This window comes from Rhineura floridana, chromosome 11 (genome assembly GCF_030035675.1).
Source record: "Rhineura floridana isolate rRhiFlo1 chromosome 11, rRhiFlo1.hap2, whole genome shotgun sequence".
In the NCBI taxonomy this organism is placed as follows: domain Eukaryota; kingdom Metazoa; phylum Chordata; class Lepidosauria; order Squamata; family Rhineuridae; genus Rhineura; species Rhineura floridana.
In genome coordinates, this window is record NC_084490.1 from 25,736,964 (window position 1) to 25,760,976 (window position 24,013).

A 24,013-nucleotide genomic window follows, 5' to 3' on the forward strand; every position below is an offset into this window, starting at 1 on the left:
ATCATGCCTATATTGTCGAACACCATTAAATAATTGTTGGCATCTTCCTCTTCTTCCAGTTATAGCTAATACAAATTCTAGTGGCAATTAAAAGATAGTCCATCATTTCTTGATCTTCCTTCAAATTTATACTTTTCACATAGACAAAAAGGAAAACCAAAACATCTAATACGAGTTTGTAGCCTGTCATCTTTTCAATATGATCAATTATCTGTTTCCATTTTTTTTCATTTTTGGACAAGCCCAGAATATCCATTCTACCTGCCTAACAATGGGAAATATATATGCAGTTCCTGAGTATATTTTAAATTATCTTAGAGGGACTAAATACCATCTATACAACAACTTATCAACATTTTCCTTTAGGTTCATATTCATAAGACTCAATTCACTGAACACAGGCACATGCTGTCTCTACACATGCACAAGTGTTTATGTGATAACAATAATAGAGCTGCACAAATCAACACAATTGTGTACACAGGTACATAGACTGTACAATCATTGAATGTTATGATACCGGCAAGGCGAGCCCTCTTGCCAGTGAATGCACAGGGCTGAGAGTTTGTGCTTTCTCCCTTCCTCCGTATCTACATAGAGTCTTTGTATGTTGAATGTTAGTTCACCTAAGCCCACAGGTTATTAATAGCAGTCATCAACTGGAGGAGGAAGATAGAGGAGACTCCACTAAAGAATTCTTGAGTCTTGGAAGGTACCAGAAATTTTCTATTTGGGAGTCAGACTTCAGACAGCAGAATAGTCTTTATAATATATGCTATTTATTCATATCTTGCACACTACCAATAATAAAATGCATTCTAGGTGGCCTTAGCCATCATTGCAGAAACAGAAAAATAGGAATACATATCAGCATGGAAGAAGTTGCTTGAAATCTATTTAACATCAAAGTATAAGACTCTGAAGGTACAGCTTAGTTAAAACAAGTTATAACAAATGATGGACTGAGTTAAATTTTAAATTATATTATAGAGCCCAAGTTACATAATACTTTGAAATACATGTCATAATGTATCACCCATCAGATGTCATGGATGGAATAGATGGATGGTTCCTCCTGCTTTCTTCAGCCCCTCATTACAAAATAATTTTGTAATTAATCTTTATTGATTTCATGCTTCCATACAACAAAATGTATAACAAAAATAAGATTCATATTCCATAGAAAAATAAAACAAAAATGTCTTCTCCACTTATCCTTACACATTGCATTTTCCATTTTTTTGAGATGCAAAATATAGTATGCTGCTAAAGTACAGATGCTGTATATTTTCTTGTTCTTGAGCCTAAAATTATTCTTCATAAAAACCATTATCTCTTATGGCTTAGCGTTGTGGCTTAATAGTTAAATATCTGAGGAATAGAGAAATACATTGAGGATAAGACTATCCGTGGCTATAAGCCACAAAGGTTATGCTCTGCCCTCCATGGTCAGAGGCAGCATACTCCTGAATACCAGTTGCTGGAAACTGTGTGTGTGTGGGGGGGGGGGAGAGCGCTCTTGCCCTCAGGTCCATCTTGCAAGCTTCCCATAAGAATCGCATTGACTACTGTGGGGACAGGATGCTGGACTAGATGGGCTACTGGCCTGATCCGTCAGGCTTTTATTATGTTCAATGGTTTTGGGAAAGCCAACCTCTCTGTTTCTGTCAATTTATTTAATGTATTTGTGAAATATTATGGTATTTTACTCTCCCCGCTAAAGATCATTTATCAGTCTTTGGCATGATTACATGAAGATTCTTCCAATGAGATGTTAAGGAATAAAAATAAAATTTTGGACAACACACTCATTTTGATCCCAGTTATTCTACCTGTCCATGAGATTTTTTAATTAAGTCCTTCTTGCCAGATCTTTCCTTGTAACATGCTTGAGTATGATACAATCTTTTATGGTATACGAATTGCTCATGGGAAGTAATGGGGGTTCACACACCAATCATGGGGAGATTCTATAGTGACTGGGGAGGTATAGCTGGTAGTTGTTCCCTGCATAAAAAAATTCACTGAACTTGGGATCTCCACCCCCTTCCCCTCACATCATGGATGAATTGAAGGGTGTTGGCAGTGACATGTAAGATGTAAAGGAAGAAATGTTGCAGCCTGTCACACTCATTAGGGCTACGGGGTTCTTTTTCTTAACAGCGCTACCAGGTTCAAACAGTCTTGAGTTTAAAGGGATTCCCAATTGAGTCCTCAGTGATATTAGCCATCTCAGTCTCTTCTGAGAAATCTTTTCATCTACAGAGTGATCTGGGGCTGATCAGAGGATGGAATGTCAAGAAGAAAGGAGAGGCAAACATGGGGGAAAGGAGAAAAACTGTGTTGAGAGCAAGGACCAACCTAACCAACTGGGTCTTCCAAGAGAAGGTAGGAGTCCCACCCGGAGTGCATCCCTCCTGGCATCTCCTTTCTGCCCAATACCCCACCACTTGACGCAGCACCATGCAGGGTGGAACCTGCTGGTTACCAGGAAAGGCACTCATGAACAAGAAGAACCCTACAGGATCAAACCTTTCAGAAGGGAGAGGGAGAGGAGATGGGGTGTCTCCTCCTCTCCCCTCCTGTATGTCTTATTATGGTTTTAAAAACCCTAATTAAATATTAGCTTCCCCACCAAAAAAAGAACTGGGGCCAGATATGGTGCCCCCCCAGGTGGCACAGGGTAGGTCTGCCGGATCAAGGGATCGTGGGGGGAGGGGTCCTCTGCACAGCCCTAGTAAAGTTTCCCATTATGCCACAGTAGCAGTGACTGCTCAGCCTATCCAAGATTCTATTTGCTCCCAATCACCAGAACCATATGAAATATCAGCTTGGGGAGAATGGTGGAATGATTTTTGTTAGGTCCTCATTGTTGGCATGGCTCAGGACAGAAAATATTCAGCTTTCCTCCATCCATGACATGGTCTCAGTACTCGTCTCTCACTCTCTGCTTCATTTCCCCCCTGCTTTTATGTCAGCCTATCTTTGCATTTACATGCTCCTGATTCACTAACACTTGGGGATCCCTTGTACAAAGTCTTCAGCGTGTCAGAATGTTCTCTTTGGGAGGGGAAGAGCCAATCTTAGTCAACTGGTTGTAAACTACAACTGTTAATTCAGGGCTGGCTCCAGATTTGAGAAGTCTATTAGTGAGCAGAGTATTCATTGGTTAGACCCCAACCTACATTTTTCTTTGTTTATTAGATTTATATCCTACCCTTCCAACCAGTAGGAGCCCAGGGTGGCAAACAAGCACTTAAAACACTATAAAACAGAATTTAAAATGTATTAAAACAAAACATCCTTAAAAACATATTAAAAAACAGATACTAAAAAAAAAGTATTAAAAAGCAATCCCAACACAGATACAGACAAGGATACGGTCTGTACTTAAAAGGCTTGTTGACAGAGGAAGGTCTTCAGTAGGTGCCAAAACGATAACAGAGATGGCGCCTGTTTAATATTTAAGGGAAGACAATTCCAAAGGGCAGATGCCACTACACTAAAGGACCACTTCCTAAGTTGTGCACAATGGACCTCCTGATAAGATGGTATCTGCAGGACGCCCTCACCTGCAGACTGCAGTGATCAACTGGGTATATAAGGGGTAAGAAGGTCTTTCAGGTATCCTGGTCCCAAGCTGTATAGGGCTTTGTACACCACAACCAGAACCTTGAACTTAACCAGGTAGCTAACAGGTAGTCAGTGCAATTCATTCAGCACAGGGTGACATATTGGTGATACCCTGCCCCAGTGAGCAGTCTTGCTGCCACATTTTTCACCAGCTGCAGCTTCCAGACCAACCTCAAGGGCAGTCCCACTCAGAGCACATTACAGTAATCCAACTTGGAGGTTAACAGTACATGGACAACAGTGGTCAGGCTATCCTGGTCCAGAAATGGCCACAGCTGTGTTACCAGCTGAAGTTGGTAAAAGGCACTCCTAGCCACTGAGGTCACCTGGGCCTCTAGGAACAAAGATGGATCCAGGAGCACCCCCAGATTACGGACCTGCTTTTTCAGAGGGAGTACGACCCCATCCAAAGCATGCAACTGACCAATTAGCCAAACTCAGGAACTGCCAACCCACAGCACCACCGTCTTGCTAGGATTCAAACTCAGTTTATTGGCCCTCATCCAGCCCACTATCAAGTCCAGGCAGCACTCCAGGGGTTGCACGGCCTCTCCCTATCCAGCTGTCACAGAGAAACAGAGCTGGATATTGTCAGCGTACTGTTGTCACCTCATCCCAAATCTCCTGATCACCACTCTCAAGGTCATATAGATGTTAAACAGCACCAGGAACAAAATGGTACCCTGTGGCACCCCACAGCACAACTGCCAGGGGGCCAAAAGACAATCACCCAATGCTAGTCTCTGAAAACGACCTTGGAGATAGGATTGAAACCACTGTAAAACAGTGCCTCTAATACCCATCTCACCAAGTTGGTCCAGAAGGATACCATGGTCAATCGCATCAAAAGTTGCCGAGAGATCAAGTAAAAATAACAGGGTCGCATTCTACCTGTCCTTCTCCCGATAGAGGTTATCCATCAGGGTGACCAAGGCCAATTCAGTCCCATAACTAAGCCTGAACCCAGACTGGAATGGGTCAAGATAATCTGTTTCATCCAACAGTACTTGCAATTGTTGTGCCACAAACCTCTCAATCAACTTCCCTAAAAGTGGGGTATTTGTAACTGGGTGGTAGTTGTCACAAACCACTGGGTCTAGGGCGGGCTTTTTCAGGAGCAGTTGGATTATCACCTCTTTCAGGGCAGCTGAAACCAGTCCCTCCTGCAATGATGCATTAACCACACCCTGGATCCACTCAGTCAAACCTCCTCAGCAAGGTTTAAAAAGCCAAGAAGGAAAAGGGTCGAGAGGACATGTTGTTTGTCTCATTGTTGCAAGCATCTTGTCCACATCATCCAGCTGCATCAACTGAAACCAATCCCAAGAAGTTGCAGCAGAAATTGCACTGGACACCACGTTAGGGACTACAGCGGATATGGATGGGGCATCAAGATTGCTATTTAGACAAGCAACTTAACCCTCAAAGTGCCTTACATACAATTCAGTGGGGCTCCAAAGGGTCTAAAACTCAATTTCATGGAGTTAATGTCAACAGACCCCTGACAATACAGAAAAGTTCCACTGGATGGCTACTTGAGGATGCAATGATGGCAGAGAAGTGGGCAGGGGAAAATGTTCCCAAGGTGTCTTACAATGCTGTTCCCAACTTCAGTGGGGGTGTTTTTGCCTCCACCCCACTTTCTTTAGGGAAGACTCAGGTGGTTCAACCTGGGAGAAGGGAGATTGTGTGTGCCCTCGGATCCAATGGGGCAGGGGCGGAGTGCTAGGATTATAAACTTTCTCTGCCCTCAGCTCTCCCTCTTCTGTTGCTTGTTGTGGGAGAGAGAGGTGTTGCTGGTCTCTGTGCTGCATGGGCCAATGCCAAAGCCCATTTGGCGGTGGCGTGTTGGTCAGGGCAGCGAGTGGCAGCACAACTCCCAGCCTTTGGGAGCCTGGCCTTCACTCTTCTGTAGCGGTTGATGGCAGCTTTCAGCAGTTTGGGGAATTCATTCCCTAGTCCTTGCAGCATTTATTCAGCTGTAGATCTGCTCCTTTCTCCCCCATGTATCGACGATGGGGGGAGTTGTGGTGCCGCAGCATTTCCTGTGCCAGAGCAGGTGGCACACAGCTTCTCAGTGCTTTTATCATTGTTTCTGTCACTGGCCACATCTCTTGCTTCTCCTTCTCCCTCTTTTCCCTTCTAACACTGGCTTTTTATGAGGCCATAGGGTGAGGTCAGGTGTGTCCTCCCCAAAGGTCTGATGCTGTGCTGATAACCTGTTGTTATCCTTAAACATATTCCCCTCATTTCTTTACAAAATGCTCTAATCAGTATTACAAACACTTTATTATACAGCCACAAGAGTGGCTGTATACTATACCCAGTGTGGATTTTTGACATTCCACAATGTTAAATTGAAAATACCCCCATGCCATTCTGATGGTTCCTATAAGCTCATTTCAAAACAAACCCTTACAAAACGTATAGTCCTGAACTCAGAAACGCTTGCTTAAAAACCCTCTCAAATTTTGTGGCGATACACAAAACAGTCAGAGAGAATAGAGATTTCAAAGTGTAAAAAGAGAGAGAAAAAACTCAGAGCCCTTTCGGGGTTTTTTTTTTTTTTGAGTTCTCATAATCTGTTGAAATTCATTAAAAATCAGCCATGTTCACAGAGTACCTGTAATCCCAATACTGACCTTGGCCAATACTCTGACCTTCATCTTCTGCAGTGTAAAGTCTAAAAAATGCCTGTCTGATTTTTAATTAATTTAATAAATTTTAGCCGGAACCCTATGATAATGTCGAGCATGCTCAGTAAGAACCAACTCTCAGAGTTCTACAAGCCAGACTCACAGCTCCTTGGCTTGCCTAATCAGGGGGCCACACCCACACCATACTGATTTCATGTGAGACAGTCATGGCTTCCCTCAGAGAATCCTGGGAAGTGTAGTTTGTGAAGGGCACTGAAAGGAAACTCTGTTCCACTGAGAGAGGTCCAGTGGCCAGACTGATTTAACAGTCAGCCACTCTGATTGAAGGTCTGTGAGGGGAACAGGGCTTCTCTTAGCAACTCTCAGCACCCTTCACTAACTACACTTCCTAGGATTCTTTGAGAGAAGCCATGACTGTCCAAAGTGAAATAAAGGCCTGGTGTGGATGTGGCCAGGGACAGCTTTGGTTTAAATTTGGGTGGGAGGCTACATGTGCCTGCTATAGAATAAAAAGGTGGGGGAAATTCTGAAAAGCAATGATACTGTTCACAATGTTTTCTTTTTGGAAAGGAAAGGGGCTTCCCTTCTGCCCAGTGCCCATCCACCCAATCTCCTCCCCTCCCCCTCCCCCTCCCCCTCCCCCCCCCAGGTCAGTGTTGGACTACGACCTGGGAGACCAGGGTTTGAATCCCCACACAGCCATGAAGCACACTGGATGAGGCACACTGCCTCTCAGCCTCAGAGGAAGGCAAAGGTAAAACCACCTCTGACCACTGTTTACCATGAAAACCCTATTCATAGGGTCAACATAAGTTGGGATTGACTTGAAGGCAGTCCATTTCCATTTTCAAACATGATTGCACAGATATAAATCCCACTGAACTCAAAAAGTATGCAAATGATCAAACTCACCCTCCCTTCTCCCTCCTGTCCCCTTCCTCTTGCCCCTTCCCTCCCCATTACTTTGCCCCTCCTTACCCATCTCCATCCACTTCCAATCCCCTCCTTCCCCTTCCCCCTCCTCCCCCTGCCCTTCCTCCTCCTCATGGTCAATTTTACCTATCTTAAGCATGATTGCACAGAAGTAAATGCCATTGAACTCTATAAGCATGCAAATGATCAAACCTCCCCTCCCACTTCCTTTGTTCCCCTCCAATATGCTCCTTCCCCTTCCCCCTCCCCCCTCCCCCTTCTCCTGCCCCATGGCCAGTTTTTCCTATCCTAACAAAGATTGCATAGGAGTAAATCCCATTGAACTGAATAAACATGCAAATGATCAGACCTGCTTTCCCCCTCCTTCCCCTCTCCTCTCCCTTCCTCCTCCCCTCCCCTCTTCCTTCTTCCTCCTCCCCTGCCCACTCCAGCCCTCCCCTCCCTCACCCCCTGGTCACTTTTACCTATCCTAAGCATGATTGCATCGGAGTAAATCACACTGAATTCAATAAACATGCAAATGATCAAACAGGTCCTTCTCCTCTCGTCCCCCTCCTGCCTGCTCCCATCCCAGTCCTCCCCTCTGCATTTCCTCCCCTCTCCCTCCTCTTCCTTCCCTCCCCATCCCCTATGGTCAGTTTCACCTATCCTAAGCATGATTGCAGGGGAGTAAATCCCACTGAACTCAATAAGCATGCCAATGATCAATCCATTCTCAGCAAACTTGGACAGGATCCCATTTCTTACCTGCCGGATTAAAAAGCAGGAAAATTCTTGCGGTCTAAGAAAGTACCTATACCCCACAGATATTTCTATCAAAGTTTAAAAAGCAAGGAAATTGGGCAGCTATAGTGTATGCACTGGGGAGCAGGAGACCTGACCTCCTCTCTGAGATATTGGACTGCCCTACAAATTTGTCAAAATGCAAATAATTTGGGTTGGTCTTTCACAGTCCAATCCACTTGCTGTGTAGCTTGGAAGAATTTGGTAACATGTAAGTTCTTAAACCGCAAGGTTTTTTGCCTATTAGGGAATTAACAGGTGGGGGGAGTTTCATACACTAACAAAGGAAAATACATAGACATAGGCCACAAATGGGAAAGGAGAAACCAGAAATAGTAGGAAAGTGTCCTAAATGGCGGGACAGGTTTAGCAACAGGCATGTGTTTGGTCACACAATCATAAAAAATAGATTTCAGATTTTTCAAATTTCTGTAAAGTTTTTTTTTCTTTTGTAAACTAATCATTTAGACTAAATTCCCAATGTTCACTACTCACGTTTGGATTTACCAGGTATCATATGGTTTGTCTGTCTTTGGGAATGAATGCAGCATGCTGAAAAGCCACTCAGTACCTACACTTGTGGAATATAGCCAACTATAATGTTTATGGATCCATTAAATAAGAAGAGTTGGAAGTATGGAAATGTTTTTCTGCCTATCCTGAGTAGAGCAGGATCAAATGTGATCAAAATGATCCTCACTTTCAACACATTTCCCACAAGTTGTATTCACAGATAATTTCCAGCTATTTGTAAAACACTTTGATGTTTTTAATGAAATAGCAGTATACAAATATTTTCATAAATAAATAAATAAATATTTGAAGAACCACTGACAGTCAGAGTAGACAATAGTGACCTAGATAGACCAATGGTCTGATTCAGTTCCTATGTATGGGAAGTCTGAGAATAGTCTAGGCGTAGGAAAGCGGATATTGGTGGGGGTTAACCTTAATTTGGAAGGTGATCTCATTAGTGTGTGGGATTCGTATGGGTGACATTACATAACAAAGGGCACAAGCAGTAAGTGGTCATGAGTCATGGCAATTAAATTTCCATCATGAATCCGTGGCTGAATCATGGGGGGCATCTTCACCAATCAGATCATGCTTTAAAGGGTACATCAATTTAACTTATAAGGAAATTCAAATGAGGGTGCTTATTTTAATTTGTGTGGAATATGGTTGCTGGAGGAAATACATTACATACAAGGGACAATTATGGGCTGCAATAGAGGTACTAGGCTGAAGGGGGGTATTAGGCATGTGCAAACTGTTCCTATCTGTTGTTTGCCATGTCCTGTTCATACAGGCTGCTTAACATCATCTTACAAAGACCAATAATAGCTTACACTAAAATGGCTTTCTTTGATTTGCCACAACACATGTTCATTGGTCAGAGCAAAGTCAAATGACACATATTGTATCAGGGTTCACACAGAATTCCAGTTGAACCCAGCTTCTCCATACCAATAGTGAAAACTTAGAATTAAATGGGTTGTATGTCCAGTAAGGCAACATACTTCCTGTGCAGAGCTTGAAAAAGTTACTTTTTTGAACTACAACTCCCATCAGCCCTAGGCAACATGGCCACTGGATTAGGCTGATGGGAGCTGTAGTTCAAAAAATTAACTTTTCCAAGCTCTGTTCCTGTGATAATAGATGTACTATTTCTAGTGGCAGCAGAGATGGAGACACCTGTGAATTGGTCATGAGAACATTCCATGCAACACTAACCTTTTTCCACATTATTGTTCATCCATGCATAGCATACAAATAAGAATTAAGCCATGTGACCAAATAGGAGAAAGATCAAGATAGATTAGGCTAGCTGTTTTCATCATAAGCTACCTCCATGCTTCCTTGATCTCTTCATTTGATCATCTTCAAGTGTCCATTCACCAAACTTTGGAACACAAAATAGTTTTCATCAGTCCCATCAACATCTTTTTTCCCCACCAGTAAGTATGCTAATCATATTTCCACTAAGAATCCTTACAGAGGAAGCTAATTGCATGACTTGTTCATTCTCTAATTACAAGTCTTTTCATTCTCAATTATATTCCCTGTAATTCTAGCCAAGGCCCCTGTGGATCCCTTGGATTAAATAAACCTGAGATACTACTTAATTCTACTTTTGAGCAACCCCATATGTTGATTGTGAGAAGTTGTGTCATAACAACACTCTAAGGAAGGTTAAAAAGAAAAAAGGGGTTTTAATCCCCGTGTTTGACATTCAGAACTAGAGAACAAAGCAGGGCACCATCATTCTGATTCCTGATAACTTTCTATATTGGGAGAGAGTGGGAGAAGTGGGAAGAGTTTTAAATATTACAGAAGGTCAGAAGAGAAATTTTGCATGTAGACAAGACCTACAAGACAAGAAGGAGGATGTTATTAGAAGTGTTACTGTTGTTGCTGCATATACCTCACACTATGTTCTGGGAGCATACTGCTAAATGTACCATTCGGAACCCGATGTCTATTCATCACCAGTATTATAAGACAGGGAGCCTCATGATTGGTGGGACTTCCTCTCAGATTATTGGATTTCTTGACCCACCTTCCTTTAGAGAATATCCTAACTTGGATTCAAAATTTTTAATGTAAGTACCTGTTGTTACTTTTGTTACATGCACTTATCTTTGCATTCTGAACTATTAAAGACTTTAACAGAGTAATCCTATGCATATCTACTAAGCTCCACTGAATTCAATGGGACTTTGTCCCATGTAAGTATCTATAGAATTGCGGTGTTACACCTCAAACTTATGTATGCTTACTTGGATGTAGACCCCATAGTATTTTGGAAGGTAGCCTTGGGAACTGCAGTGCTTGTCATGCCCACTTCTATGCTATGGCCACATCCAGTTTGCACATAAGCCACACCCACTTTGACATGTAGCCCTTGAAGCATTGGCCATGGGCCAATGGTAGTCCTGCTTCTGAGAAAAGTTAGCTATTACTGATTGAGAGATCATTAATAATCAAGGAGTATTTTCTAAATAACATGGTTTTTATTCAGACGCTGTAGAAGGGTGTTTGTCATACAATACAAATAAAGTTTGTATTGTGACAGAACTTTGTTAAAGATTGTCAGGAATCAAAGCAATATATAAACAGAGACTATGACTTTTTACTGTGGTCCAATGTAGTTTAAAATGCTGGTGTACTTCTCAGCACTCTGTCCAAAGCAATGTACCTTTAATGATATTTAGAGTTATATGCATCAATCTAAATTTAGAAGTGGCAGGAAGGCTAATAAAGCAGGAAAGCTACTAAAGCTAATTGTTGCATTCCTCTGTGATACAAAATCTAACTTTTCTTACAGGTTTGTGACAAAGAATTATCAGCATGTCTTGGCCTTTGTATTTGCTGTAAGTGAGATAAATGAAAATCTCCACATCTTGCCCAACATCTCCTTGGGATTCCACATCTCTGAGAGTTACTTCATTGAGAATAGATTGTATCAGATTGCCATGGATTTTTTCCCCACAAGATATAAATTCATCCCCAATTATAAGTGTGACATTCAGAAAGACTTGATAGCAGCCATTGGGGGTCTGGGCTCTGAAACATCTCGCCATTTGGCTGCCATTTTGGACATCTACAAGCTGCCACAGGTATAATATGACCATTGGGTTTTCAGACATGTGACCCATTTTTTGTCTTTCCCTTGCCTTCCTGGAAAGGTATGTTTATGAGCGTATATTCCTGTAGTCAAAGAAGAAATCCAAACTCAGAAGAATAATACTCCCAGATTATTATCACTCCTTTAGATAAATCCACATCTGTGAATAGAAAGCATCTAGGGTTTCAGAACTGAGTCACAAACATCCAGTGCAGCATGGTTGAAACTGTTTTTTTTCTGCTGCAACCATCCCACTCCAAGTAAGTATGCCTTGGACTTTGGTTGCCTGGTGATGAAGACATATGCAGGATAACTGCATTTTTATGTAGAGCCCTCTAACAGTGACACCTCTTACTGGCAACCATTTGATTAAATTAAACTATGGGATATTGCAAAATATGAGATTCAAAATAGTGTTACAGAAAAAATATATACATGGTTCATTTGTTTTCTAAAATAAATGGAAAATGCTGTCTATTTTTGAAGTAAAAGAAGGAAAAAATTAGAATATTAAAAAGAACCATGACCACCCCATTTTAAAAGCCAGTCCTATTTCCATTAAATGTAACATCAATTTTACATTATCTGTATGACTATATAGTCATTTTAGTCAGGATTTCTTCATATAAAATTAGAGCTTATATATATCATCATCATCTTAATTTTTTTTACTGTTACATCTTGAAATGATTTACGCATATTTAATTGTTATTGATCTGCATTTTTTTGCTTTGCTGTGAGCTACTTTGAGCATATTCATTTGGAAAAGTAGCTTTTTTTACAAAAAAAAATCCTTTAATTAACTATCTTCTTTTCTGTATAAAATATCTGCAACTCTTTTACTGAAGAATAAGGGACTAGTTTGTGTTCCTCCTTCCTTTCCCAATCTTTTCTTTATCAGCAAACAATACACCTACACTAATTATTATATCTTCACATGGTTTTTTGTCTTCATTGTTTCTCCAGCTGTGTTTGTTTCTACCAAGTGTTGAATATAATGAGTATAGTGTTATCTCCCTTCCTCCCTCACTTACTTGAAGGGCTGGTGGGTGTGAGTTCCTTTTTGTTCCATTCCATGCATGTAGTGAAACATGCAAAAATGCATTCACTTGCAAAAACACTCACAAGGGAAAACTGCTTTGCAAAAAGAAGAAGTTTATGTTGGTCCAAACAGTATACAAATATGTTCATATTAATATAAATTTGCTGTCAAATTTTCATGAGGTCATTTTCAAGCGAATTTCATCTTGGTGTCATGAAAGAGTAATTAGATTTCCAGATAAAGAGATTGTGAAAGTAAAAAGGTTCTGATCCCACTTACCTGGGAGCAAAGCCTCATTAAATTCATTAAGTTTTACTTCAAAGTAGACATGGTTAGGATTGTACTATTAGTAATTAACAAGATTACAATATAGATATCTCTTTCTTGAAATGCCAGATGTAATTTTGAAACGGTGATATGTGGCTATTTATCATCGCATTGGAAATGGTGATGCTCAGCTTTCTTTTCCACTTCAAAAATGGAACATAAAGAACACACACAAGCCTACTTTAAACATCATATTTTATCTTTATTTGTTAAAGCTGTAAGAATTATAATAATAACAGTTATAATAATGCAACAGAAATTTCACTAACATATTGAGGGGGGCTATTAACTCTAGTTGATGGGTATATATCCCAAATCACAACACAATATGAAAAATGACAACAACCACCCACAATCCAGGAGCCCTGGTGGCTCAAACAGCAATAGCCTCACTATTGTCAATTCCCAGCCTTTTTTTTTTCAGGTTAAGGTCTGAGTCAATATATGCGCCTTACAACTATCATTTTAGAGGTCAACATTCAAATGAAACTCAGGAGAGCATACTACAATACTCACATAATCATGCAGAGAAAGCATACAAAGCCCTTCTGTCCCACAAGGAGTTCAAGCTTCACATGAAACTGAAACCACGCCTGGATATATTTGTCTTAGAAATTATTTTACAGCAATATGCATGAGCTGAAGCTTCTGTTTTCTCTTGAACAGCAGCCAAACATACAGAATTTTACAATGGCGAAGCTGGGACTTTTACAAAAGCATAAAATCAGTCAACCAAGCTCTCTCCTATCCAGGAAACAGCAGACTTTAATTCCAGTAGAAACTTCATTTGAGTTCAATCAAATAAAAACAAAATATTTGGAATCCATAAAATAACTGTGTATACATCAGAATGTTTCCTTATTCATTGTAATACAGCTCTCTCTCTCCCCCCTCCCTTTAGTTCAGTTATGGTGATTTTGCCCCTGTGTTGAATTCCCATTTCCCTAATTTATACTGGATGATTCCAAATGAAATCCATCAATACAAGGGGATTGTTCAACTACTTCTACACTTCAGATGGATGTGGGTGGGTCTAATGAGCTTTAATGATGACAGTGGAGAATATTTTCTGAAGAACTTTCAACCAATACTTTCTCAGAATGGAATTTGTTCTGCCTTCACAGAGAAAATTGCTGCAACATATATTTTTGATGAATTACTAAAATTGCAAGAAAGTTGGAACAAAACATTTGTCAACATTATGGAAAGTAAAGCAAACACTATTATTCTCCATGGAGAAACTAAGGCCATGATAGCCTTGAGATCATTGCTTCAGCAAGGAGAAATTGACTATGGGAAAGTATTTAGTAAAGTGTGGATTATGGCTGCTCAGTTGGATTTTGTTGCAGTGGCCTTTCAAAAATATTGGAGTATAGAAGTCTTCCATGGTGCCTTAGCCTTTTCAACTCACTCAAAAGATATGCCAAAATTCCAAAATTTTCTTCAAAACGTAAGGCCTGATTTAGCTAACTCAGATGGCTTCATCCAACCATTTTGGGAGCAAGCATTTGACTGTTCATTTCCAAATGTCAGTTTTTATGATGATGATGTGAAAACCTGCTCTGGGGAAGAGAGCTTAGAGAACCTTTCTGGTCCTTTCTTTGAAATGAGCATGACTGGTCATAGCTACAGTATCTACAATTCTGTCTATGCTTTGGCAAATGCTGTACATGCCATGTACTCATCCAGATCCAGATCTAGAATAATGGTCGCCATAGATCACAAGAATATGCAGCCATGGCAGGTAATAGCTCTTGAAGGATTCTGCTGCTGCTGTTATTATCATCTGCCATTTATCAGCAGGTCCCAGGGTTGGTTACAGCAGTTTAAAGTTCAATATTAAAAAAAGAACAAAACAAATTACAATCACAGGAACAGAATGGGTCCTGAAAACATACATCTCAGGTGTCAAAGGCCAGGAGAAAAAAGTGCATTAATATAAGAGCACAATATCTTATATGTATCAAGGCCATGGCACATGCATCCAAAATCAAAATAACAGTCTTTCCATATCACACTCAGTGCCATAGAATGTCATGTGTAGCATGGTTTTGGTATTGGGTAGATCCAGTGTCTAAAGTGTGGAGGAGGAAAGAGAATGAGTTGGCTTCAAGTTGAGAGAAAAAAGAAAGAAGAGATGTTTGGCTAGATGTAATAATATCGACCACAAGAAAAAAATGGTGACAATTATTGGTCACTCTCAACCCATCCAACACCACTTCAAGAACTGGAATCAAAGTAAACCAGTGAAGTTTCTCCAATTTGCATTTAGTAGTTAGCACCCTTACTTAAACTTGAATAAAAAAGGAGTATTTTTTCTGTTTCACATTTTATTTAGTTATTTATAAAAAAACTTGTGCATGTAATTTCATTACAAAAATATCAGTGCAGTGTACAACTATTACACATACAGTAAAAAGTAAATCATATAAAAACTAAATTCACAGATAACTAGCTAATTATTACAGAAATATGTTTTCTTAATTGTCTGCACAAGTTTGGAAGCATAAAAAACTTTTCAGCAAACATTTAAAAATTAATACTATTAATATTGTACTATTAATACTAATACTGTTGGAAGAGCATTCTACAAGCCTGGGCTGATAACACTGAAAGTTCAGTATCATGTTAACATCAGATGATCCTCACCAATTTGGGGGACAATCAAAACAATCCTACATATTATCCCAGTGATTGAGCTGGAATATGTTTGTTTTGCCCTCCATCCCTCAGAACTCAAAGGTATATGAATGGAATGAAATCTCAACCTATTCACCTCCACTGGGCAAATAGTAAACTAATGACATTTCTATTTACTCTCACCACTTACTGTTAGTTTTCTTCTTCCCTACTGCCAAATCCAGAACCCAAAAGGAGATTTAATCCCCTCCACCATTATTTTCTTATAGCAAAACAAAACAAAAACCCCATAAAATTTCATTTGCAAGAAATATATATATTTTGGACAAAGTAACATCACTCCATCAAGGACAGCTGTAACACAATCATTTCCAAAAATACCAGTATGCAATTGTTACTTAATTTCTGTTGTCCTTCCTGCTAGCTCCATCCAATTCTGAGGAACATCACATTTAACAACAGTGCTGGAGAAACAGTGCATTTCAATGAGGATAGGCAATTGACTTTGGGATTTGATATTACAAATGTGATAACTTTTCCAAATAACTCCTTTGTAAGATTGAAAGTGGGAAGAATGAATCCTTGGGCTTTTCCAGGGAAAGAACTGAGCATTGATGAGGATGCCATCACCTGGCCCAGAAGCTTTAATCAGGTGAGAGGTTTCTATAGCCTGTAGCTTCCATAAGAAAATGGAGAGGGGGGAGATAGTCCCCCGTATATAAAAAAACAATTTCAGTATATTTATCTTGGTACATTTACCGTTCAGTCCTATGCATGTTCACTTGCAAGCAAGTCTAATAATTTATACCATTTTAAATTATGCCAGAATAAAGTAGGCCAGATCCAAACTTCATTCAGGAAAGGCTTGGGCCAAGCATGACAGAGGGAAAGAAAACTGTAAGGAAAGGATAGAGTTTTACTAACCTCCCCTTTTTGGCAGAGTAGGTTCAGCAAGGTTGCTAGGCCACATGACAGAGCTGAATGGAGTTAGGATCTAGCATATATCCCCCTCCCCAGTCCTGCCCCCATCACTCCACTGGAACACCATTTTTTCAGGGCTTATGCCAGCATAAATTACTAGGGTCTTGGCTCGGTCAGATGAGTCATAACTGAGCATAATGAGGAGTTTAAACCAGTGTATCTCCAGCAGAGCCAGGATGAGCAGTCGCACTGAGCCAGGAATTATCTGGATGAGGCAGAGATCCACCAGATCCTAACTCACTTATCCCAGCAGATCTTAGGTTTGGATTGTACCTTATGAAAAGTTAACTTAGGAAGGAAAATTTCCAGGTTGCCTCTTCCACACTTGGATCAACTGAAATCCCCCAATGTGTCTCCAAAGGGTGGGTGGGGCTCCAAAACAATGTGGGATGTGGTACAGGGAGCTCCTCAGAAGGGGAAGAAAAGACTGGAAAGTTTTTCCCTGAGCTTCCCTATGTTATTTAATATCAACTCTGATTTTTGGCAGTCCCCCCCCTTTGCACACCAGCTTTCTTTACCATGATGCAATGTACACCACATAGAAGTCTTTTGTTCTTGTAAGCAGTATATACAAATTTTCTAAATAAAATAAATTGTTCAGGAGAGACCAACAGTACTTCAGAGGACTGCAGGTGGCCACGAAAAGGAATATAGGATGGAAATCTCTCTTTTCTGAGCTTCATTAAGGCTGTTATCCTAAGTCAGTTCAGCTGCCATATCCAATACTTTGTGGGCTCTCATGAACAGTAGCAAAGAGAGGGCAGAAGTGCATTTTGTGGTTCTCCATCCTTTTCCCATTTGTTTTTTAAAGCTAATTTTCCTCAGAAATGAAGGAAATAAACTACATAGATTTCTGGGGTAACATAATTTAATATCTGGTTTAGGAGTGATTCAGTCCTCTGTCACACTATCCCATAGGTTGCACTTATTATCTTGTGAAATGTATCAACAGCTCTTTCAAATCAAACAGATCATGCTCTGGCACATTCTGCTTAACTGAAACTTAATGCAAATAAAAAAATTCCCAGTTCTAATTCTTCTTTCTTGAATAGGTGATGCCCCTTTCTCTCTGTAATGACAAGTGCTATCCTGGTTATCAGAAGAGAAAGAAGGAAGGGAAGCCATTTTGTTGCTATGATTGTGTGCCATGTCCAAAGGGAAAGATTTCTCCACAGACAGGTAGGATCATATAGTGCATGGAAGAAACAACCATATATGTATTAGCATATATCCAGTCCAGAATATTTATAAATGGTTCAAATTTCCTATTTGCTTAAGTGGTTGGCAATTGCTGTCACTGACCATATTTTCCACACTTATCTGAATGAAGAAATCAGTTCAATAGTGGCCAGGGGCTCCATACTCAGAATGTGGTTTGTGATTTCTCCTTATTTTAACCCAACAGTTAAAATTAAACCTTTTTGCTTTCAAAACTAGGGGACATAGAGGGGTTCACAATCCTAAGATTGTTTTGCACAGGCACTTCAACAATCTTAAAGTGCAGCAAGGGTAGGAAGATTGTTTTGACCCAAACACCACATTCTCCCTTGTCCAACCCCCAAGGGGGCTTATGCCAACAGTGGGGATGAACAAGAGGAAAAATGGGCAAATCTCACAAACCTGATAAATACAAACATAGAGGGCCAACCACACATACATACTCAATATCTATCCATAGAGCACACATGTATACACAAAGTCATACAGCTCCCATACACATGGATACACACCCACATACATAAAAATACTCCCTCCTCCCATTATTATTCTTTTTTTTTCAATTAATTTTTATTCTAATTTTCAAAACCAAAATAATACACAAAGAAAACAACACAAATCAATAACTAATACAATACAAAAAAATACATATATATAAAAATATTGACTTCCGATTTGTCATAGTTCAGCTATAAATCTATAATATATAACAAACCTATCTCTTAATAGATTATAAAATCACCTTCCTCCAGCGGTTATCTTAGTTGGTTTCAAATCTCATTAACATCATATCATTTTAATCTTCCACAAAAAGTCAAAGAGAAGTTTCCAATCCTTGAGATATATGTCAATCAATTTTTTTTCTAAATAAACATGTCAATTAATCCAACTCATCAAATCTACTGAGTCCAGTAGTTTCAAATCACTCTTCTGTCATTATCCATATTGGGTCCATCTTCCATCTTTACGCACCCAAAAATCTTGCTGTCATAGTCATATAATAAAAGTCTGATAGGAATTTCCTCCATCACAGATATTTTCTTACCATCAAATCCAAACGTAACACTGAAGTATTGTTTCAAAGCCGCATCTCTGCTCCTCTTTTCCACATGATACACTAGTACATTTCTTGAAGGTTTTTCCATTGACACAAAACAGGGATTAATTCTATTAACTTTCTCCATTTCAAGTTCCATCAAATCCTTCCAGTCCAGGAATTTTTTTGAACCAATAATATCTTTATCTCCAATCTCTTCAATTCCTTCAGAGACAGCGCTGTATTCCAAACTGTAATATTTATCTCCAGGATCCATCACAACCAGGAAATCCAAATCTTTTTTCATGTCCATATTTAAGCCAATCTCCATAGATTGAACCTTGCCTTTAATTTCTCTTTCATCCTTTTTTTGTTTTCCAGATCTATCTTTATTCTCCTTTCTCATAGAATCCTGAGTTTCTTTCAGCTCCTGTCTCATTTCATGAAATTCAGTTCTCCACGCTTGTCTATTATTTCTCAGTTCTTGTTTTATTGAGTTAATCCCATCCATTATTTTCTGAAGCATGTCTAGAAATAAAGTCCCTTCTTGTACATCCATGATCTTCTTAATTGCCATTCTTAAAACCAAAAGAACAAAACTCCTTCAATTTTCAATGTCCCAAGCAAAGAGCAGTTTATTTCTTTATCCAGTTACAAAGGAGTTAATCTTTCCAACCAACTAACGTCACACGCTAGACAGTCCTTATCTCTTAAATGTCCAGAAGTGCAAAAACAGCTTTTAGTTCACAGCGTTCAAATAACTAGTAGCAGAAAGAATGAGCAGATTCGTCAACAAAAAAAAAAGTAGATCAGAAAAAATAGTCCCTTATATATATTACACAAAAGTCTTGTAAATCAAAAAGATTTCTTATCTCTCCCAATCAGAAAGCTCTCATCCGTTGTAATCTTTAAAACGCAATTTTCCATGTCAGCTTTTTGCAATAAAAAAAAAAAGATAAGCTATTTATATTTTCTTCCCCCTTAGTTCCGTAAATAAAGAAGGAAAGTCTTACCTCATCTAGGTTATCTTAATTGCTGTTACTTTGACAAATCTCTTTAGGTGTATAGATAAGAAAATGATAAATGTAGACAGGAGGTTTGCCTGCTAGTCCGTTAAAAAAAAACGGGTCACTTATCCAGCTGAGCTAGCATAAAATCCTCGCTCTGTCTGAACTGCTGGAAGACAGACAATTCTGACGAATTCCAGGCTCCAACAATCAAAACAAAACTATGTGGCAGATCTCACGCTTCTTCCTTATCCGGAAGAAATCATCCCCAGTCAGAAAAAACCCTTCTGACTGAATTTAAAACTGGATAAGTTTCATCCAAGACGGGAGCCCGTCTCAGAGGCAGCACAGGCGGAGGGATCCTCCCACTATTATTCTTGAAGAAAACATTAGATTTTTTTTCGCAGCCAAATTGTCAGAGGGAGTGACCTCGCTTCTGGTGAAGTGAAGGATACTGTCCTATCACCACTGTTGAAGTAAGCTTCAACTTTAGTTCAGTCATCTTCTGTACATGGAATTGTGTGTGTGTGCGCGCCATTTCATCCTTTGCTTCAAGCAGGAAAATGTCTTGAGCCTATTCTGGCCCTGGCCCTTTCTTTATAATTCCATCATGAACAACTAAGTGCAAACTAAGTGTGTACCTCATTATAGTATGTACATTGAGCAGAGTGCAAGGATCTGTCTACTTCTTTCTTCACTCTGAGATTCCTGTTATCTGTTATCTGCTGTCTATGACAAATCTTTCTCAACCATTGCTGGTTTCAGATTCTATAATGTCATGCCATTTGTTTTAAAAGAACAGATGATTTGTGTCTGAAAGGAATCTAGAACTCTAAAATGCTGGGGGGTGAGTGTCTAGGTGTTGTGTGTCATAAGGCCTGCCCTGAAACATCAGGTCCTTGCTGACCTCAGGTGCAGTAAAGAACACAGCACAATCAACAGTGTTGAAGTCAATTTTAACTTGTCTTAGAATCACTTCCTGTACATTGAATTATTTGGGGAGAACCATAGCTTCACTACTAAAATTATTTTGCTGTAGTGCTCAACCAATGTAGTGTGAACAACCTCTTTACAGAAAGTTCATTTGATGCTACAGAATAGCAATGTGTCCTCAACTTAGTGATATGATCTGTCTTATTATTTCCCCAGACATAGATTTCTGCATTGCATGTCAAGAAGATCACTATCCAAACAAGGAACAAACTCAATGCATTGCCAAGGTAGCAATCTTCTTGTCTTATGAGGAACTGTTGGGGATGACTTTAGCCATTTTTGCACTTTTGTTTTCCTGGATCACAGCTCTGGTGCTAGCAACATTTATAAAGCACCACAACACTCCCATTGTCAAAGCCAACAACAGGAACCTCACCTACACTCTCCTCATCTCTCTCCTGCTCTGCTTCCTTTGTGCTTTGATATTTATTGGCAAGCCAGAGAAGGTGACGTGTCTCCTCCGTCAAACTACATTTGGCATGGTCTTCTCAGTGGCTGTGTCTGGTTTGTTAGCAAAAACCATCACAGTGGTTGTGGCTTTCAACGCCAGCAGGCCCGGAAGCAGCATGAGGAAATGGGTGGGGAAAAGAGTGGCCAACTCCATTGTTCTTCTCTGCTCCATTATACAAGCAACCATTTGTACTGTATGGCTGACTACCTCTCCCCCATTCGCAGATGTTGACATGCACTCAGTGGCTGAAGAAATTGTATTGGAATGTAATGAGGGATCTGTGACAATGTTTAGTTGTGTCTTGGGTTACATGGGTTTCCTGGTTTTTGTAAGCTTCACTGTGGCTTTCAAGGCTAGGAAGCTACCAGACACTTTTAATGAAGCCAAGTCAATCACTTTTGGCATGCTGGTGTTTTGTAGCGTGTGGCTGTCATTTGTTCCAACCTATCTGAGCACCAAGGGAAAATACATGGTAGCTGTCGAGATCTTTTCTATCTTGGCCTCCAGTGCTGGGCTGCTGGGTTGCATCTTCTTCCCTAAATGCTACATCATTGTGCTGAGGCCAGACCTGAACATAAAAGGTCAGCTTATCATGAGAAAAAAACAGAAATTCTAATCCTTTTATTAAGTCTTTGCTGATATTCAGTGATGTCCCTGGACACAGCGAGATCCCAAATCTGGACCCCGGTTGTAGACTCCCTTTCCAGCATGACTTCACATCCTATAATTTTATTTTGTGGTAAGAGAGGAGGAAGAAGAGGCTTGTGAAAAACGTTCATTTTTCTTTAAAAATTCATTCTGTGGCTCTATGAACTAGAATATCTGTTCCAGTTTATTTTATTTCATGTATTCTTCAAGCATCACATGATGGAGTGTCCCCACCTCTGCCCCGATCACTCTATTCAAAGTGAAGTGGAGATCAGTTGCATTGATTCATCAGCATAATTAGATAATTTGTTAGCAAAAGGATATGATGTATTTATGATTTTACTGTACAAACCCTTCATATTTTGTTATGAATTGGTAGTTTATAAAAAATGTTACGAAAACCAACAGTTTTTTGATGTGGAGAACAATTTTTTTAACAAAATGTTTCATCTCTTTCTTTTTGCTTTTTAAAAGTATTTTATGTCAGTGTAATCCTAGCAAAACCACAAAGAGACAGGTGCACACTCTTTATAGGGGAATTCATATTGCAAAGTAACTTAAGACACACAGTATTGCTAGAAGAGGGATATATGAAAGGTTGTCTCGAAAAGAGACATAACATGCCTATATCACCTGTTATGGAACATGTACATGTCACTGGAAGTATTATAACTTATGTTTACATCAAAGTGCAGACTATTTAAAGGGGGAAGGGCAAGGTGGCAACAAGGTCGGCAAGGTGCAAACACACTGGTGGAGCCATTCTGGGAGATACAGTTGGTAGTTATCCCATCCCGCAGAGAAACACAGTGCCTGCTAAAGAGATAACAAAGTCATTTATTTATTAAATGTATATCCCACCCTTCCTCCCAAAGGAACCAAAGGCAACCATGTGCCAAGAATTGACCATACATCATTATGAGATGTCTCTTCTTGTGAGCAGTCTTGTATCCAGCATTTTCATTGAAGGCACAAATTGTCTCAGTGGCATGCAGTCCTTTCCACCAGCTCCAGCTGTTAGCTGATCCATATCTGGACAGGGATAGTCTAATTTCAGTTGTCTGTACCCAGGTAACCTTCACATTAGACTACTGCTATGCATTGTACATGGAATTCCTTTGAAGATGTTTCAAAGGCATGGTCATATATCATTTGTTCTGGCCCAAACTGCACAGAAATGTAATGAGGACTCTGTGGCTATGTTTCACTGTGTCTTGAGCTATATGGGCTTCCTTGCTTTTGTAAGCTTCAGTGTGATTTTCCAGACCAGGACTTTACGAGAGAGTTTTAATGAAACCAAATGCATCACTTTCAGCATGCTGGTGTTTTGTAGTGTTTGGTTCTGCAACACTGGAGGCACTCAAAAGGCAGCTGGACAATCTCACCTACACTTTCCTCCTCTTCCTCCTGCTCTGCTTCCTTTGTGCTTTATTATTCATTGGTCAGCCTGAGAAGGAGAAGTGTCTCCTTTATCAAGTGGCATTTGCCATGGTCTTCACAGTGGCTGTGTCTTGTGTGTTAGCAAAAACCATCACTATTGTTCTGGCTTTTATGCAGAGCTTGGAAGATTACTTTTAAAAAGTAATAAATTACAGTTACAGTTACATGGCCCCAAAAAGTGGTAATTACCATTACAATTACAATTGCTCAGAAAGTAACTGATTACTTAATTTTTCCTCCAAAGTAATCACTACAATTACATTTCAGTTACTTTTAAAAAAAAAAAGCCTACAAGGTGCTGTCCTTGGCTGCTGCACATCTAAGTAGCCTAAAACAACAGTAAAAATAAACAAACACATACAGAGGTAGTAGAATAATTATTTTTATTCATAAGATAGCAATGGTGGTCTCTCCGCTGGTAAGGGTGGTGGGGAGGAAGGCTGAGGCCACTACTCAGATCTTTTCCCGTCAAACCAAGTGCAACCCCCCCACTCAGACAGACAGCATAATCTCTCTCACTTAACCACCTCCCTGACCCTGCCCTGCCACCAACTAAGGGACACTCACTCAAGCAAACATTTTCCCCTGAGATGCAA

The 24,013-nt window shown here is 39.9% G+C and overlaps 1 protein-coding gene across 1 annotated transcript; it reads left to right on the top strand.

Moving 5' to 3' along the window:
• The first annotated feature begins 10,481 nt into the window (after positions 1 to 10,481).
• On the top strand, positions 10,482 to 21,945 carry LOC133367590 (vomeronasal type-2 receptor 26-like). Its single transcript, XM_061591686.1, has 6 exons — positions 10,482 to 10,609; positions 11,335 to 11,626; positions 13,905 to 14,747; positions 16,068 to 16,295; positions 17,677 to 17,803; positions 21,035 to 21,945. Exons 1-6 carry the CDS (start codon positions 10,482 to 10,484, stop codon positions 21,943 to 21,945), a joined length of 2,529 nt encoding a protein of 842 aa, XP_061447670.1.
• Positions 21,946 to 24,013: the final 2,068 nt, after the last annotated feature.

Coding starts and splice junctions, on each gene's coding strand:
- LOC133367590 (XM_061591686.1), top strand. CDS start 10,482: ATGTCTATTCATCACCAGTATTATAAGACAGGGAGCCTCATGATTGGT. Junction 11,627..13,904: donor ACATCTACAAGCTGCCACAG/GTATAATATGAC, acceptor CCCTCCCTTTAG/TTCAGTTATGGTGATTTTGC. Junction 16,296..17,676: donor GGCCCAGAAGCTTTAATCAG/GTGAGAGGTTTC, acceptor TTTCTTGAATAG/GTGATGCCCCTTTCTCTCTG.